General features: G+C 39.4%; 1 protein-coding gene across 1 annotated transcript; it reads right to left on the reverse strand.

Annotated features, from left to right (window-relative positions):
• Window positions 1–932: 932 nt before the first annotated feature.
• Window positions 933–2,472, reverse strand: LOC112161837. The gene is made up of 4 exons (XM_024297309.2): window positions 2,358–2,472; window positions 2,182–2,270; window positions 1,945–2,091; window positions 933–1,839 (listed from the first exon to the last, which is right to left on the reverse strand). The coding sequence occupies exons 1-4, from the start codon at window positions 2,425–2,427 to the stop codon at window positions 1,648–1,650; spliced, it is 498 nt and encodes a 165-aa protein (XP_024153077.2). The 5' UTR covers window positions 2,428–2,472; the 3' UTR covers window positions 933–1,647.
• Between the last annotated feature and the right edge of the window lie 17,537 nt (window positions 2,473–20,009).

Genomic DNA, 20,009 nt, shown 5'->3' on the forward strand with positions numbered 1-20,009 from the left:
AAGATGACTGGGAATGATGTTAGTCATGGAATCTCTCTGTGATTGTTGTTTCTGAAAGTTATGATTTTATTATTCCATACCAAACATGCCTCGCTCAGTTTCCATGGCTGTTTTGGTGCAAATATCAGTTTCTCAGTGTGTATTTTTAGAAATCAAAACATTCTCTGTCTCAGGCCGACTTTCCCACATTTTGGTGCATCTGACGTCTTGATTAAACTCTTCTGACCGAGCTCCAGACACGAGAGACGCAGCCAAAATTCATGGCTTGTGCAGGGAATCATTAAAAAAAGGTGTTAACTTCTTAGACAGTACCTTACTTTCTTGCAAAGCATTCTGGAGATGAGCCACCTGCCGGTTGAGATGCACGATGGAAATCTCCTCCTTGAAGACTTGGCAGTTGAGTTTCATCTTTTCCAGGAGCCGAACTTCCAGCTGTCTGCACGGGAAAAAGAGATCAACTTAATATGATCCACTAGAGTGAAAGACAAAAAAGTCTATTTGAAACTGCAACTAAAGAATCATTAGTAGAGGAAAATGTGAGCTGCACATGATATGTTCTGCTGGAGCATCCTGAGCATTTCAAAACAACAAATTACATTATTGTAGCCGGAGTTAGAGGTGGAACTGAGGAACAAAAAATACAAGTGCATTAATATATATATGTATAGAACAGGAATATAAAATTATTCTATCTGTTAGCCCCGCCCTCTCTGTCCCCTTTTGACCCGCCCTCATTGACTGAGCGGCTGATAGACGTGCTCTACTGTCCTTGTCTGCCTAACCACGCTTGTCAGAGCTTTTTTTGACAAATTTATTAAAAAATAAAAATAAACAGTTTCTGGTGGTTTTATCTCTATAGCAACCATTTTATTTTTTGATCGTCTGAAGATGACGAACAGATATATGTCATTTGTAGAAGAATTGACAAAACTAAACTTTTGGACTTCCTTAGCAACTGAGTTTTTTTTATAACCACGCCCACATCCTTAATATGTTTATATCATATGTCATATCATTTTGTTCAGCTTGAGCCAACAATTGTTGCAGACTCAAGCTGGTGTGTGAAATTTCGTGACAATTGCTTGAACAAAAGTTTTCGCATCCCATAATAATTGAAAAACTTCTGTTGGTTATTTGGTTATTTTTGGCATGTGTGTTTTGATTTCGTTATAGGATTAAGCTTTTTTTCAATTTTTTTTTTTTTAAATTATGCCCAAAATTATTTTTTTACCAGGTTATATGTGCGTACAGATTTTGTTGAGTTTTTTGTGTAGTGTAGGTGGTGGGGGTGACATTTTCTCTCAAATGCGCAGTGAGAAAGATGAATCGCAAAAACAATCTGACTCTTCAATCCGGGACGACTGCGGGTTAAAAGTAAGTCAGCTGAAAACAAATCAAGGATCATTTAGAAGCACTTCAAGCTTTAAGCAGCCTGCTAGTAAGAAAGTGCAGAAATAGGGGCAGTAGAGATGACGAAACACCATAAAAGGACATTTTGCAGAATCTCAGGCTCAGCTGTTGGATAAATTCTGAGGTTTGTTTTGATCTCCAGATTTTGATGTCGAGTCTTATATAGATTTAGTTGATTTTTAGAGTTACAACAATGACACATGTGAGTGGAGAAGTGAGGAGAAGAGAACGGTCCACCTACTTTTTATTCTGAGCAGAGTTGTTGTCTCTGAGGGCCTGCATGCTCTGCTTCTTGTCGTTCAGTTGGCTGATAACCACCTCCAGCTTCTGCTTCAGCTGAGCAGAACCGAGCCCGTCCACGTTCACATCTGCTTCCATGTTCTTCAGCTCTGAACAAAACGCTACCAGGCTGTGGTGCAGCTCCTGGACCTTTTCACAGTCAGAGCAGTCAGCTTGATTATAACCCTTCCTATGGAATGATCAGACATGTGCGGTTTCTCCATGTTTATGTAAAATAAAATCCAAAAATTGAACCTGAAGGATCACGTTTTGGAGCGATTCCACTTGCTGGTTTAGTTCTTTAATCCGTTCTTCTTTTGCAGCGTGGTTTCCCTGCATGTTTTTATTAGTGGATCCATTTTCACTGGAACTTTTTTGAGAGGCAGAACTCGTCGATTTGTCCTGTGATTTAAAATCATGAAGATGATTGTGATTTACATAATCACAACGTTAGGCCAGCTTTCTACAAATAATATGTTACTGAAATCTCACCATTTTACACAGATGCAGCTCCAGCTGTCGGTTCTCTGATGTCAGAAAAGACCCAATTTGCTGATCTGGAGAAAGTTTCTCCGGTGAATCTTTAAATATAAAAAATCTTGTGAGAATCTGTGCATTTTAAATTTACAGTAAACCATAATGTGAAAATCCAACTTTGATTTAAGCACCTTTTTTTTCTTTGAGTGTGAATAAACTCTTATCATCTGTCATTCCCATCATTTTGATGCAGGACTCCATGATTTTTTCCACTGTTGTTTCCTTTGGAGTTCTGAGATGAACAATCCTCTCAGAAGCTGCAGGACAAAACGCATTTTCCATGTGACATAATTTGCTAAAAACAACACATACAAAATTCATAATATCCTCCTGACTATAAGCAATGCAAATTTGATATTGGAGTATCTCCCAACCACTGCAAATGACTAAATTATCTTCTTTTGGTATTTACAGAAGACGCATTGTAGAACAAAATTTTAGGGCCACTATCAGAGAAAAAAACGATTATTTAAGAATAAAGTTTTATGTCCATTGACTATATATGAGAACAGGACAGAGTAAGTGTTATTGTTACCCACAGAAAATTATTTGCTTGCAGTTCCAATGAAATTAAGTCAATTCCATCGCCGTTTTATTGTAATACGGCTGTTTCCATGTTAGAACGAGAAATTGTCAGAAACCAGTGATTGGTCCGAATCTGTCTGAGTCAATATTTCTGTGGCAACCACTCTCTCCAATCAGGAGTGAGTGTGTTAGAAGACCACACCCCTTTGACTGAAATTGAACTGAGGAGAATCTGTCAAACGTTCAACGTGAGACCACCTACTTTTCTGAGGCATCTGATTGGTCAGCTTATAACTTGAATAACTTGGGCTACAGCAAACACATTATGAATAGAAAATATGATTATCAAAAAACATCGGTTCACTTCTCATATACAGTCAATGATAACGTTGTAAAATAATGAGAAAAATGTCATAATTTTCAACAATAAATTAAAGAAAGACAGGCTTTTTTTAAAAGTGAAGTTGGTAGCGTAAGCCTTCCTCCACCCTAGGTGTCGACTAAATCCATTATTGTGGCTTTGTGAGGTGATGCCATAAGTTTCCATGAGGTGCTAGTGCTACACAGCCAAACCTTCTTCTAAGAAGGCCCATTTTCCAGCAAATTATTTTCAAAGTCCTATTATTTACAAGAAGTCGATGTAGACTCACTAAAAGTCAGTACTTTTAGTGTTGAAGCTCTGTCTCTCATACTGAAACACCATATTTGTTCTTCTTTTCTTTTTATTGGTTATTTTCCCATTTTTCTTAGTAAACAGCTTTTAGTCTCATAAAGTTATGACATGAATCTTGTAAATTCTCAATTTATAACTTATGAAATTATAACTTCTTTCAAGTAAAAAAAAATATGTTTTTACTCATAATTCTGTGTTTATTCTCATAAAATATTTCCCACAAATGTACAACTTTATTCTCGTAAAATATATTATATATATATTCTCTTGTACTTTGAAGAGTTTATTTTTGTAAAATGATTTAGTCTGTGGAGTTGACACATTCTTATTTCTCTTGGCATCAGGAGAACATGACAACAAGAAGAAATATTGTATCTGATTACAATTCAATAAAAATATTGGTAAAATAAATGTTACAAGCCACTTATTTAAAAGAAAAAGTTCAGAAAAACAGCATAATACTATAACAAATCAGTATATAAGTTGTTTTGTTGGTGTTACTTTTGCCATGTGTACTTTAGAAGGAGCATTTTACCCACCATTTATAGTGATCTCTATCATCTGAGAGTTCCTCTTTAAAATATGGTTTTGACTGTTGTTTCTGAAATGGAAAAAGGAGAGAACACTTTAGTTTTTTTGTTTGTTTTTTTTTATTCATGTATATTCCGTAAAGAAGCATCACCTGAGTTTGAAGGACCGCTGGTTCATGCTCAGGCAGCTCACCTGAGGTGAAGACTTGGACTTGGTCAATGATGACAATGTTTCAGTGAACGTTTCCACATTTTTTGGCCCTAAGGATTCTGGTTACAGAGGAAACATCTGTGAGCACTTAGTCTTCATTTGCGAGGGATCCAGCTCTGTGCTTATTTGTCAAGTTACCGATTCATTCATACCCAGCAGAGAGTCGAGTGTCTGACTGATGGTGTTGGGAGGGTGGAGTTCGTTGTAGATGGCTGACAGCAACTGCTCCCTTTCTTCCAGTGTGGTGATGTGCAGGATGTCCAGAGTGTTTGCATCCACTGAAGCCATGTCAGCACCACACAGCTTTTCCTCTGAAGCAAAAGACAAGTTAGTGTGTAAATTATTTGTACAAAGAGTGCTTTACATACAATAAATCTGTACGTTCATTACATTTATCGCCTCAAATACCCACGAAGTTGATTTATTTGGTCGATGTTTCATTGGAAAGAACAAGTTTTGGGTACTTTGTATTTGTGGATCCGTTTTAAGAATCATGGGAACTTTGTTAAGACTTTTGCCCAAACATGTAACGATTTGGCGCCCAAAGTTCAACAATCCATGCATTTAAATGGCAGATTAAAAGATAGTTGAGTACAATAAAAACAAGTCACCTTCAAATTAGCTTTTATTTTTCCTCAGATGTTTTCATGGAAACGTTGTTTCCTGCTGTGGTTAAGCTGAAAGCTTATCTCAGATACAGTTGAGTGATTTTACAGCTTAATTTTGACAAGATAATGAAGCACTTTTGACAAAGATGATAAAAGTCAAAATATTTTTATTTTACCTCGGATGAAAGGGAGACATTTCTGCAATCCGATGCCAGAGAACCACTGGCAGACTTCTTCTGTGTTTAACTCTTTGAGAGGTTTGGCCACATCTCGGTTTTCATCCTGGAGATGACAAAAAAAAAAAAAAATCGACGCTAAAATGTGAAGGTTTTAGGGATAAAACCTTTTAAAAACAACAAAAGAAAAGATGAATTTGACTCATATCTAATTCAAATATCCTGAAGACTAAACATGGCCAAATTCCAAACTTACCCAGTGGGTCACTGGATTTTTTTAAGGTATAAATTCCCATTTTTGACAAACACGTTGCGCAATAACTATATATATATAATTTTATACAGGTCATTAAAGCTTTTACTTCAGATCAATTAGATTTGTACTTTTGAATTCTTGATGAAATAATGATCCTTCTGAGTCTAAATGTCAATAACTTTTAGACTGCTCAAACATATTATTATAATTTAGCATGCATAACCCTGACATTTGCTAATATAGCTTGCAGCTGACAGAATCCTAAAGGGAATCCAGCCTTGATACGTCCTGCAGATATAGTAAATTCAGGAAGTGTCCAATTTTCCTTGAAGAAATTACATCCTTTTGTCTGCGCTCTGTGTTTCAACAAACATACAGATTGCTAAGGAAACAACTGATGTCGCTGGGCAAATCCTGGACGCAAAGACCAAAATCCCGAGACTATTTGCAGAGTCATTGCTTTCACAGATCAAGGGAGCTGGGAAACATAAACAGAACAAGTTCTGTAATTGCAGCAGCTCTGCGCTGTGTTGATGCCACCCTGAAGGCTGGGCTTTGATCCTTCGTGTTACCTTCTCCGGGAAGTTTCCGTTCTGATCCTTGGAATAGGGCATATATGATGCTGTGTGGAGAGCATAAACAAAACAGATACACGTGAGGGAGTTGAGTCGCTGTACATCAGCTGACCCAGATGGAGTGTTTTGTTGAAAATTTGTATGCAAACGCCGGACTTGCCAACAGTTATGCGTCGTTGACGGGAAATCCTCCTCCCTTCTTGGTGCTGGTCTGCAGTCTGGCTCAGACCATGAATAGTGGCTCTCCTTGTTGTGTCCCCAAGACTGCAGGAGCGAGTTATCGCTCGCTGTCACATTAAAAGCATAAAAAAAAGAAACCATTAGAAACATTAAATCTCCTTATCAAGACCATAGAAATAGATGTGCACAGATTCAACATGAAATGTTCCGACTGAAGGGTTTCGGACAGTTTTACCTTTTGGAGAGTAAATGCATCCATCGTGGCGGTGTTGTTTAGCCGCTTAAGTTCAGTCTTCAGCGTGTCACAGCAGCACAAATCCTGTCCGCTTAGGTCATCTGCTTACACACAAAGTGAGATTTAGATTTAGATTAGGATTCAGGAAACTTCATTATCTGTTTTGATGAAATAAACCCTCTGCGTGCATGACTCAGCAAACAATGACAAAGACACAGAGGACAGATATGTTCCTCGGTTAATGTAAGGAGTCAATGACGACATGGCTTAGCCAGTGTTTTCCCGTTTCTTCCCTGCATTCAATTTGCGATGTATTAGCTTGGGCTGATACGGGACTCAGTTACATGTTGCCGGGTGATGGATTAAACACAGACGTCTGTCTGGTTCTTCTCTGAGGAGGAACGGTTTCCCACAGAGGTCACTTCTTTTATTTCAAAAGTGCACATCTTTGCTTTTCTGATTCAAAACAGGCTGATTACATGAATGACATCAATCCAGACTCTGGGTTTTTGTTTTTCTTTACAGTGATACGTCACTATTACAGCTACAGAAAACATTAAATCACCAAGAGTATTTTTTTAACAGTTGGAAGCTAAATGGTTCCATGCATGCCACCTTTATGAATCCAGACCAAATGAGCGCAGAGACACATAGAACGGTGTCATTAATTTGTGTCAGCAGAGGAACGTCATCTCAGTCCTGAAGAAACAGGGAAAAAGGAGTGAGTCGTCCTTTATCACTTGGATGGTCTGTGAGTCACTGAGGAGAATCATTATTTCTGGTTAACAGTTAAGCAAGCTGCCTTGACTAGACAAGCAGCTGAATCTTAAGCCTTAGTCATAGGTTGACCTGGATGGTGCATCTTAAGGGGAGAACAGAAGTGTCTTGCAGTTCCCTCAAGGCTTGTAGGTCACCTGAAACAAGGCCATGAAAAGGTATTGCACCATTCTTCGTGTGATTGTGTATTGTGAAGTATCCATAAGGTTAATGGAAGGGACACACTCTTATGGTGTACGGGTGATGCTGTCGTTCAGTGTCCTTGCACTACACTCTAATCGTTTAGGTCCAAGTCCCTTAATGACTGCATATGAATGCATGTTGTGTAAGTGTTCACTACAACCTGACGCCTGCAGCATGCCTGTAGAAAAAGTGTGCATGAACATTCTCTTCACTGAGCGGCCTATAACTTTGAAATTGCCCCATACAGATTAGACAATTTCTCACCCGTAGGGGCAGTTGGGACTAATGTTTTAGTCAAATAAGAAAATCCAGATGAGTGTCCATTACTTTCTGATCTAAGACAGAACTTTTTGTCTTTGAAAGTCAGGAGAAACCAGTTAAAGTATTCCTCTGGGACTGAGTATCTAATGTCTGTAAATGACAAACTTTCACTTCCCATTCCTGGATTTAAGGCAAACCTGGAGTTATCAAAGATTGCTGGTGACAGAAAGGCTCACCCCCATGTTAAAAATGTCTCACTGTATCTACCAAAAAAGAACCAAAGTACAACCTACTGACTGAATCTGAGAACTGGACAAGTGAGTGTGATATAAATTTGCTTCCTCCCACCCCATTTCAAGCAATCTATAATTCGATACCTAGTTACCTTATGTTTGATATGTCTTTGCAAGGATGTAAACCTCTGTCGATTTTACAGTTTATGAATTATTCTTGTTTTGATTGCTTGAAATAAACCCGTTCCAATCCAATCCAATGTCACCCATTAATTTCATTTTTTCACAATACAGACGTCGCTATGTTGGAACCAGACATAGTCAGTTGGTAGCGATTAGTCCAAGTTGGTCTGAGTCAACATTTCTATCTCAACCACTCTCGACCTTCAGGAGTGAACGTGTTGGGAGTCCACACTCCTACCACTTGAAGGAAGGCTACATGAAACCTGTCAATCAAACGTTTTGAATGTTGGACATGGGGGGCCAGCAGGCACCACCTACTTTGATTGATGCATCTGATTGGCCAGTTTATAACGTGAATAACTTGCACCACAGAGTTTGATTTGCAAGAACATGTTAAAAAAAGATAGCAGAGCGAGAATCTGACAAACTGAATGATTGAATAATAGCTGGTTTTGGCTTCTTGGAGCCAATGGGTCACCCAATCTAGTCCTCATATACGGTCAATGGTACAACCTATCATATCACTTTGTCTTGTCTGATCAACCATTTTTGGAACAGGAGTCATTAAACTTCACCCTCTTCTGGATTAATGTATTCAGAATCCAATGGGTGGTTATTGGCTGTATGAAAACATGTTTATAGTATATGGAAATGGAGATTATAGCCACAATAGGAAAAAAGAAACCTAAAGTGTGTTGGATATAAATGGTATGAGGAAGCTCCGAAACATACGCTGACTGTGCACTAGCACTCTTCACATGATGCTTCACACAACTTCACTATCATACACGCTAAAGGACGAGTAGAGTTTTGGATTTGAGACATTTCAGCACATTCACATAATGAACAGGCTAAAGCGATGGTTATCGTTTCCAGTATTATTGTCCCGTTCCTGTTGAAAGCAAAGGAAGCTCTTTGAGAGAAGACCAAAAGCAGAGGGCTTGCTGAGTCACGGGAACCCAAAACCTGGGAACAAGTCAGACAAGCAACACATGGGGAATCCACACATAATAAGCTAAAAAGGGTTCAAACAAAGGGGGAAATTCTGCAGCTCCCAAAGGAGGCGCTCAAGGCTCTGCAGCCATGTCACATAATGAGTGCAATTTTATCTGAATAGAGAAATGAGATCAAACTGAAGAGGAAGACATGAGCTCAGCAGGTAAGTGAAATGCATCATCATTTGCTTATTATCTGAACCCCTCCCACACAGACGGAAAGACTAAGCTGTCCAGCACTGAAAAAAAAAAAGAGACATCTCCCTTGCCATGAAATGTAAGACTGTAGTCGATCAGTTGGGACAAAATGTTCAATAACGTCTGGTACTGATTTGCATCAAGAAAATCCTTTTGCTATTTATTATTTAATTATCTTGCTGTCTTTTTAAATTATCTTGTTTCTTTTTTAAGTGAAAGTTCTGACTTGAGCTGCCAAAAGGGAATTCCATCATTCCTGTTTTGAACTTGTTTTTAACATGTACAAATGGCAATAAACTCAGATCTTATCTTAAAATCTTAGGTTTTTAAATCACAAACTACCATTATGTGACCCAAAAAAAGTACAAAATGTTCTTTAAATTGTAAACCAAGTATTTTTATGGTGTAGCTTTTTTTATTTTTTATTTTTTTATTGCTGTTTGCTCATACTTTTCAGGGAAGTAAATGTCAATCTTGATTTTAATAGTAGGAGAACATTCTGTTATAATAAAGGTGTTGTTTGAGAAATTGCTTGATGAAAAAATTAAATGTTTCAATCCGTGATGAGAATGAACTGAATAAATGAATTAATTTCTTCCAAATCACGGACAGTTTTCTGTCTGGCACATGATGGCTGATATCGTTGAATATTTTCAACAATTTTTAAATGATTCACTAAGAGCTGTGTGTGTTTGTGAGTTTTCATATGTATTTTTTAACAAGGTGCATTGTGTTCTCTGGGACATTTTATCTCTCAAATTTAGAAAAAGATTAAACTTCTAGGTTCCAGGATAAACTGAGAACCAAATCATGAATAAAGAGGAGGTTAAAGCTAGAATTAGGATGCACAAAATTAATGATTTTTATACAATTTTTCCTTGTTGAAGTAGGTATATGAACACGTGTATGTAATTTTTTAATGTAAAAGACTTATTTAATAAGTCAGCCATCATATTAACCAATTTAGATGTCTTAATTTAACTTTAGAGGTTTACAGTTTTATCTGTTTCAGTTTCAATTTTGTGAAATTTGTTAGAGCTGTGACCATGTAAATGAACCCAGCCTGTCACACATCACGTCTTTAATTTTGTGTGTGTGTGTGTGTGTGTGTGTGTTATATAAATCAAATCAAACCATTAAGCTGGTGCTGCATTTCTTATTTTTTATAATATAATAATAATGTATCTCAGAGAAGGAGGTTTAGTGGATAAAAGCCAAACTAACTCACCCCAAACATCTTTTGATCTATTTTCAAAGTGTTCCCAGTCGTCTTTTAAATTATGATTCTGATGTTTTACCCAAAATCCAAAAACCTGTGTTGTTTTCTAGTTTCTGCAGAGCAGCAGGAGTTCATCAGAAATTTGCCTCTGAGTTGTGGGCGGAGTAACCCCTCCCCCTTTCCCTCCCTGTTTCTGGGAACTCAGAATTGAGAAATTGTGGTCCAACTAGTGTGTTATCTACATCACAAATCCTCTCTATTTTAAACAGCATTTTTTTCATCAATTTGGAAGAATAAATACTCAAAAAATTCAATTTTAAGCGCACTCTTTATATATTTAAAATCATCCATAAACAGAAAAATGCCACAAGAACATGTTAAAAACACAATTTTCCAAAATAATATGGAGTGGGTCTTTTTATGTTTACTGGGATAAATGTCTCAAATTTTCACCAAATTTAAAGTAACTAGTTTGAGTAAATCTCACATTCAAAAAATATCCAAAAAGAGATTAAGGAGAGCATGAATGAATGAAGCAGACTCACTTTTTTTCTGATGTTCAAGAAGAGGGGTCATGTGACCGCCTCTCCAAACAGATCTAAGTGTTATTTTCTCCTTGTCCCCCTTTGCAGTCGACACAGCCTCGTCTTCGTCTCCAAGATCTTCCTCTTGGTCATTTTCAGGCTCAGTTTCGTGGTCCTCTGTGCTCTCGTGTTTATTCTCCTTCAAACCTTCTACTTTTTCTTTTTCGGCTTCCTGCTCGCAGCAGTTTGAGTTCTGATCTCCGCTCGACGTTTGTCCAACGCTTTCCTCAGAATTACTGTCGAAGAACCGATCGCCATTGACGACGTTAGAAGGAGTGGGTGGTATAAGATTGATGATAGGTGTGAGGAGGCCTTCAGTAGCTGGAGGGCCATCGGTGCCCCTCTCATCCTGCAGATGATATTCCTCTCTTTGTCCGTTATCCTCAGCAGCTGCTGAGTGAAGCTGAGGCTGAATGCTGAGTGCAGACAGATGTTTGAGTCCTTTCTTCTTCAGCAGCCTTGGAGTCGCAGACACAACAGTACTGGCTAAGAGACCCTTGCTGTTTGTCACGGGGTCTTCATCTGACAGACTGAAGCTGGCATTGACGATCCCCATATCCTCCACTGTAATCAATATTGCTTTCTCTTCACTTGATCCCTCTATTTTGAGGTTCGGATGTGAGGAAGCCTCAATGATCTTCTCTTCCCGGTCCTTCTGACGACCGCGCAAACACGAGCAGCAGAGCAGCCTCCAGGACCAACGCGGAAAACCTTTTCTCCATTTCCATCCTTCAGGGAGCCGGTTTTTGCCATCTGAGCTGGCCATAGTGGTGGCTCTTCAACCGCACACTGGATATTGTTTTAATCAGGCCAACCTCTTCATTTTAAAAAGAAACAACAGAAGCTGCAGCCTCTCCACACGGTCCAGACATCTGCATCACGTGTTGCTCAGGAGGACAGAGAGAAAAAGCCCACTTCCTGCCGGTCAGATCAGGTGAACACTTGAAATGAATGCCAGCCCCAATCAGGATGCTTTGAAATGGTAAACAGCATCAATTTAGATGCACTTCAGTGTTATAGGACAACTCCGACAGCTCGGAATAACACACCGGGAAAAAAAACAAAAAAACGATCTGTTTATTTGTAAGATTATACCGTGTTTATGTCCCCATTGGTGCTTCTGTTTATGCATGACTGTGCATGGGCCAGCGTATCAGCAAGCCAGTGTGTAATTCCTGTCAGGGTCATCTGCAGGAGACATAGGAATATGGGCTGGCGGATGCTTTGCTCACACAACCCGCATGGCGTCAGATGACATTTCCCTCATTCCACAGGCCCGGTCCTGTTCTCTTCAGCTTGATTAATCATCCAGCATCAACCTGAAGCCATTTTAGCACACCCACCCACACTGGAAGCATGTGCAGAAAAGATGATATCCCTGCATTTTTCACACACTCAAAGAGTGACAGCAGAGTGATGGGGGAAATGACTCTTCTACCTGTATCCACATCTCACCTTGCTGTGTCTTCTGTGAGTGAAAGCAATACACCACCGTTCTGGACTGTCTTTACCTGCCTCTGTTATTTAAGCTTTTCCACAGGAAATGTTCAAGATCTTCCTTTCTCACCTTATCCATATTATTTTGGCTACCAAGCAACACAAATAAGCTGAGTTTTCTTGTTCGTTTTATGGTGTTTCTAACTGAAATATTCATATTTGCTTTTGTGTAGTTGAAGTTTCATTACCTAATGAGCTGACCTACACAAATCACTCAAATGAACCCAGATCTTTCCAAAATTTTGACTATAAAAATCTCTATAAAGAAAACTCATTTAAATAATCAAATAATCAAAATCTCAGATTGGCCACAGAGCTTGTATTGTCATTTGAAAAAATATATATAATTCACATTTTTTGTATAGTTTTTCCTCAAAATCAACCAGAAAGATTAAAATCTTTAGTTTAATATACTAACACCACAAAAAAATCATTTAAGCATGATTTATGTAAAATAATCAGGCATAATAATATTTATTCAAGATTATTAATTTCCACTGTTTAATTACGTTTTAAATTCTTAAAATTTTATTTTAAAGACTTTTATGTACTGTAGTTGTAAATATATAAATATTGCATCTTTTTAATCAATCTGCCAACCATTTTCTGCTGGTATTTATTTATTTTTTTAAGAAATGAAACTTTGAGCTTTCACAGTTGTAATTACTTTCCTATTTTTCATTCCAGACTAAGTAAATGGGACCATACTAGTGCAATAATTGTCTGAATATGTCTACCAAAGACTGATGATGACTCAAGATAAAACAATATGAACAAAACCACACAGGGGGATGTTTGAAATGAGACAAAAGAGACAAAGATGTCATCAGGTAGGGCAGTTCCCGCTGCTGTGGTCTGCAGGAGCATCTGTGTTGAGTATGTGGTTCAGGTTAGGAGGTCAAGGTGAGCAGCTCCTTCAAAAAAAGTGGAGAACGAATGTAACAAGGCCTTATGGGATTTTAAAAACAAAACAAGAAAGCAAAGGAAGCTATGAAGGTAGCAGTGTCGAGCAAAAGGAAAATAAAAATCTTAACGTGTGAGAGTCAGGTCAAGGCAAGAGCAGATCCATGACATAATCTTTATTACTCCCAAAGGAGGGCAGTAGAGAGCTCAGAGTGGACAGAGGACAGAGTCCAAGACTTTGTTAGATCTCCACTCATATATGAACATTTTTGTGTGATAGTTAAGAAGATTTAAACAGAAAGAAATCTACTGAATTGTTAAAGAAACGGCAGAAAGATGTGATGATGAAACCCAGCAGAAATAGCTTTTTCATGATGTCTAAATTCTAAATAAACATAAAACTAAGCTGCAAAAAAACAGCCAAAAGCAAAAATTAAAACTGTATCAAAAGCAAAGAATAAATAAATAAACCACGACAAAAACCATTAACCTTGACAGCGTGCAGATCTCGGAAAAATGACTTCCTTATGATGTTGCTGAGACGTGGAGTTAGTGAAGATCAGACGAGGATGAATGCTTCACAGATGCTGTAAGCCTGGGGGTACTCTGTAGAAAAGATGACCAGGATAAACATGGAAGCCCACCTTTCTCTCTCCAACAGACTCTCATCTTTTAACATAAATTATAAACAAGTCTAATTATTTGCCTTTACCTTAGCCTCTTGGGTTTTGTTTGACTTTCTCCCCGCATTCATGAACTCTCTGGACCTCCCTCCACTCTGTGAGGTAGGGTACATGTCCAGACAAATGTCTGAGAGGATCCCAGCGTACCCTGATTGTGTTTTTAACGGTCTCACAAGCAGAGAAAGTGGTAAACTTTGGACAGCCCAGATGTGGCTGTGCAGCCAACATCAACACCGACCCGCTTCTGCTTTCTAAAGCAGCCTCACCTCGCGCTCTGCAGCAGCTCTGCGAAGCATGTTGAACATTTCCGGAGACAGTCATATTTCCATAGGCATCAGGACTCTGCGTGCACAGTCAGCACTGGGTTGTGTGGTGAACATGACCCTGTTTGGTCATAGAGAGAGCTGCTACAGGCAAACACACAGTTCCCTGAAAAAGAGCGATTTTCTTCGCTCAGAGGAGCAGAATGCTTCTACCACTACATAATTGCATTTACTACACTGTAAAAGCAGGCCCTTAAAAAGACGGTGAAAGATTCTTAAAATTTGAAGCAAAAAATCTGCCAATGGGGTAAGAAAAAATGGTCTTACTAACGATTCTTAATTTAAGAAAAAAATCCAGTCTCTAATGCCTCGTTTCCGTATCGGACCGGTCCAATATAGAATGGTTCGGCCAATTCAAGTGAGTGTTTCCATTGAGTGTTGGACCATTAAGCCGCATGCGGGGTGTAGACCGATGACATAGCTGTGCATCATAACGGTGTGACTACAGCGGTTCTCCGTGTCTCCGGTCTCAAACCCCCATGAATAAGGGAGAGTACTGAATGCAAAGAATTTAATATTCTTTGCAAGAAGATTACGTGAGTGGAAGAACAATACAGCTGTAAAGAAGAAAAATCTTTTAGCTTGAACCTAGAGTTGGGAGAAGTGCTGGTCAGAGGCTTGCTGTTATCATAATACCTTCCTGACTATCAATGGATTTCGTTGTGCGATGACAGAAGCTCCGCCCTAACGTGTCCATTCCATTTTTCTATGGACCTACAACCAACCGGGGACCAAAAATGGTACAAACCAGTCCTGCTTCATGGGTCCATTTTATAATGGAAATGCTCAAAATACCATTCTGGTCCAGTCCAACACAGTCTGGACCACTAAGTGGTAACGAGGCATTAGGGTGTATTCTGACCAGACACATTTGGTTCACTTAAAATGAACCAGAACTTGTTTCCCCCAATAATCCAGAACAAATTTACCGTCCGAGTAGACCTAAGTAGACCCTGGTCCGGGACCAGGAACTGCTCTCAGGCCCATCTTTCTAAGTTGTTTCCAGTCGATCTGGCTCAGTGCTCAGAGTGGAACAACTGGACCAAAACGCCCACCGTAGCCAGCCATTATGGGATGTGCTCCTACATTGCTCAAACGTTTGCTTGGGGTTGTGAGAGGCTATAAGCTAGCAGGAGAGCGAGTATCCAGATGATGGGATACCAAGGTAGGCTTACACCAACTGTTCCACCCACAAATTTGCAGAAACTAGAAAACGACGAGTTTTTGTGATTGGGGCAAACATCAGCATGATTATGATTAAAAGACAACTGGTTTCACTTGAAAATAGATCAAAAGATGATCAGAGTGGGTCTTCAATACGATTATTTTCTTAGCAACACAAAAAGACAACAATTTTTCTTGAATAAAAAGGCCTTTCTACTCTCTTAAAATTCAGTTTTTGCAGTGTAAACAAGACTTCCAGTCAAAACATCTTTTCATGTAAAATCAAGGAGTGACTGTTTCAGAGAGACTTGCTCTAAACCTGTTTTGTCAGGGATGTTAAGGAGCCACATGGAGCTAAACACTGTGATGGTTTTCAAGAGCTGGAGTTGGTTATAAAAATGTTTCACTAAATCTGCTTAAAACAAGAAACAAAGCCTTTTCCCCGGAGCAGATGCTCTCCTTTTTGCTTCCTGTTTGTAATCAGCACTAAAACTCTTGGAAAGTGTGCCAAATATTTGCAGTTTCCCCTGTGGCTGATACCTAATAGCAGGAGAAAAAGGGTTCAGAGGGGAGAAGAAAAGGCCAGTGACCTTCAGAACTCCTCGGCTGAACTTTCCCCTCCTTTCCCCTCCCTCCTCTGCCAGCCTTTTCTCTCTAATCAATTACTGTTGGCAGTCAGGAGACCACCAATGATTAGCAGCGGCAAGGAAGAAGTGGTTTGGGGGTTGTAGAGTGGGACTGGGGGGTAGTTTAGGGGAAAGGACCTCTAAATGGCTTTGATCAAACGACTGCCTTGAGAAAAGAGTAATGCAAACCCGACTCTGTGTAAACGTTCCATATTTTTGTGAGAATGAAGGTCAGCATCTTTTAGATTCTGACCGTCATGCGTTTGCAGACTGTGTCTCTGGGCTTCTCTGCTCTCACACCACACAGGAGAAAGTGGCTAATGCCGATGGGCTCAAAGACAACAACACACATAAACACAAACTTTTCTTTTTTTTTTAGGGTCTTTGAAGCAGGGGGTGGGGGGTAATTTACTGGCTCTGTTTTTTTATGAGAATCTGTGCTGTTCCCACGCCCAGTGTGGCAGGAAAGCTCAGCAAAATCATTTGTCTTAGATTGGCTGATTGGCTTGCTGGAATCTGAGAGTGGCTTTGAAAGTGATGGAAGTTTAATTTGATGAAAGGAACTCTCCCACTGCACCCACCCTCGTCTGCCGGGCTCACACTTTTACTCATTTACTCTATTTTCGTCTGAATGTTCACTTGTGACATCTCCAGAGTAAAACTAACAGAGTGACAGAAATGTTATATATTTCCCTTTTATGTGACAGCTTTCTTCAATCAACTATTGATCCATTGTCATAAGCCTTGTTTCCACTGAGTGGTCTAGTCCAGTATTTTGAGTGTTTCCATTGTTAAATTGACCCATTAAACATTACCTTGGGACCCCCCATCGGTTGTAGGTCCATAGAATAATGGAACGGAACGGCAGGAGTGGATCCGCTGTAGCCACCCGTTGACTGGCAGAAAGTGAAGACGATATTAGACAGTGCCAATAGCCAACAGTGCTCATTTAGCTAACGTTTCCAACAGCTGTATTTATCTTAGCCGTCTGCAATCTTCTTTCAAAGAACATTAGATTCCTATTATACAGAAGTAAAGCAAGAAAAGCGCGTTGTTGCTTTTCTAGCCGTCACAATACAGTGACATGCTAGAGGTCTGCACCACACATGCGCTGTGAAAACTAACTGTTAAGTGGAAGTGGGGCTTAACTGAATGGAAATGCTCGCCAGAATTAACTACAGTACTGTACCGGACCGCTCAGTGGAAACAAGGTTAAAGTGTTCCCAGTGGTCTTTTAATTATGAATATGTTGATTTAGCGGAAATCAAAAATCTTGTGGCATTTTATGGGACATAGTTTCTGTAGAGCAGCAGTAATTCATTGAAAATTCCTCTATAAGTTGTGGGCGGGACTACTGGCGTGGAAAAACCCCGCCCCCTTTTCACTCCACATTGCTGTGGGCTCTCTGTTTACAGGCTCTTCTGCTGGCTTACAGCATCTCACTCCCCCAACCTAACATTACCGGTGGAACAAAAATGGCGACCAAGATTGAAGAAGCTTGTGACCCGCCCAGTGTATTTTCTACATCACAAATACAATCTTTTTACAACAATGTTTTTTCATCTGCTCCGGATTCACAACAATTTATTTCTTTCTTTCCTTTCATGAAGCAGGAAAGATACATAGACATGTACTAAATACATCATTCATTTTACAACCTTGATATAAACATTTTTCTAAACTGAAGAATGTGAAATCATTCTGTTGTGAGTTACAAAGTTTAAGACCAATAAAAGAAACACATTTGTTTTAAAGTAGTGCTAACGACTGAGTACTTGGGATGAAATATCCTTGAATAAAGAAATACTAAACATTCTAAGCATCACTGGATAAATCCCTAAAAATAGTTTTCCCATGGGAACACCTTCTGTTGATGCCAAGTGGTTATCTCCTCACTGATGTCCTCCTTTGGTACTTCCACCAATGAGATAAGCTTGAGGAAGGGAAGTAAATAAATAAACAAAATTACACTTTATCTCTCCTTTCAGAGCCAACCAAGACCCTCGGACTGGACTCAGGGATTTTACACACAGACGTGGATTTCAAAGCCGCTGTCAGGGGTGTTTAGACAGAGGCCGAATGAGGACAAAGGCCCACCATTGACAACTTGTCCAACTGTTGCCCCTTTGAGGATTCCTAACAAAGCTCGCATCCTCATAGACATCACTGCAAATTAATTTTAACACTTGGTGAAAAGCCAGATTAGTGCCGAGAGGATGGCACAAAGGGTGTTAAATACGAGGAGAAGCACGCTGGACTGCAGCTCCGGCTTTGGAGCACTTTACCTACAGCTGCCGACACTGACCTATTTTCACCAAACCAAGTTTTTTCCTCTCCATCCATTGTGTAGAAACCTCGCAGAGCACACCATTGAAGTGTTATCTGCATGACCCCCTTTGGACGGCAGTCTTTGATGCCTCTCATAAAAGCGGTGATGGAGGGTTTAATTAAGTGTGGCAGGTGATTAGATGGTTCATATGTATCTGGAGGGTTAGGAGCAGATGTTGCAGAAGACAATGGGGGAGGAAGTAGCTCTATTAATAAACTATAGCCTGCAGTGACAGGCTATAGTTATATAGTGTTGGCTCTAGTGTTCCATTTCAAAATAAGACCAATGCCAATAAGGACAAGGTGATTACTATTGGTGTCTTTTGGTTAACTCAAATTTGAACAGTTTTCAGAAAAAATCCCCTCACAACATGAATACAAAGATGGTGTTTTATAAGCAGCAGGAGGTGCTCTGGCAAAAATGTGTTGAAATCCCTACTGCTACAACAGCATCTTCTCAAGTCCCTTTCCCATTTAGGTGGGCTTTAGAGCTCCACTCTGTTGCATCACCAACCCCTCATCAGTCAAGCTTGACGAATCACTTCCCTTTTTTTGTTTTTTTAAAGGTTAACACACAGACGGTGTCTTGATTGACTAAGGTACTGTGCCCAAGTCCTGTGGACGCAAACAAATCATCCACCTTTGAGCTTTACAGCTGGAGGTTGACCAGAAAAAAAAGTCACATTTATTTGTTTTGTCTTTAAATGTTTCTTTGCTGTTCTTCCACATTCTTTTCTGAGAGAAGATGTTTTCTCTAACAAACTCACCATGCTGTTTCTTGATATCTCTGCCATAAAACTAACATGGAACCTACAAGCTGAGGCCTGAAGATTCCTGCTTTTTATGCTTTTTTTTATGTGTCTGAAATTTACCATCTGACTTTGTTGGAAACCCTTTTTAACGTGTGAATAATCTTTTATATTGGATGTTTTCAACCACATCGTCTTCATGACGTCACTAAAATGCTTTCCGATCAATGAAGGACAAACAAGAAAACTTGGAATAAATAAGAAAAATTATATCACAAAGTATTAGCACTCACACATAACTTTACAAAAATAAGGAACACCACGTGTTGTCATTCTTAGTCCCATGTGACGGACGTCACTGATTGAAGTTTTGAGGAAGCGTGGCAATGATCCCTTCCTTTCACTGAGTCAAGTGACGACAGAAACCTGACCCCTCTGAGCAGCTCAATTAGAAAAAAGGCAGCACATTAGTTGCTCATTTCCTGTTCTGAATGGACTTTTGAAATCATCACAAGCTTATTCATCCTCGTTTCACAAAGAGAATATGCTCAACACAAAGCACCATTGCTCTTTAAAATTTGCAATGACCTCTAACTTCTAAAAGGTTTATTTGAAGCAGTGAATTCCAAATTTTATGCACATTATGGTGTAGTACGTGTCACATGTACATCAAATACTAAAATCTATGAGAAAAACGGTGAAGGTTCTAACAAAGAATTCATGAAACACCCAGACGGATGCCATAATCCCTGAAGCTCAAGCCAGGTTTTGCCGCCACAAATCTCCTCCCTTCTTTGTACCACTGGGTTGTGTTCAGGGAGCGATTGTGTAGTTTCTTCCTGTGCCGTCAGAAGGCCATTAATGCCAAATGTGTCAGCGTGCTGCACAACAGCAAGCTGTTTTAGCAC

This window comes from Oryzias melastigma, linkage group LG15 (assembly GCF_002922805.2).
Source record: "Oryzias melastigma strain HK-1 linkage group LG15, ASM292280v2, whole genome shotgun sequence".
In the NCBI taxonomy this organism is placed as follows: domain Eukaryota; kingdom Metazoa; phylum Chordata; class Actinopteri; order Beloniformes; family Adrianichthyidae; genus Oryzias; species Oryzias melastigma.

Excerpts from the sequence above, each read along its gene's own strand:
- LOC112161837 (XM_024297309.2), bottom strand. The coding sequence starts at position 2,427 with ATGGAGTCCTGCATCAAAATGATGGGAATGACAGATGATAAGAGTTTA. Across the intron at positions 2,092-2,181 it reads AGCTGCATCTGTGTAAAATG|GACAAATCGACGAGTTCTGC; the intron begins GTGAGATTTCAG and ends TTTAAATCACAG. Across the intron at positions 1,840-1,944 it reads TCCAAAACGTGATCCTTCAG|GTCCAGGAGCTGCACCACAG; the intron begins GTTCAATTTTTG and ends GACTGTGAAAAG.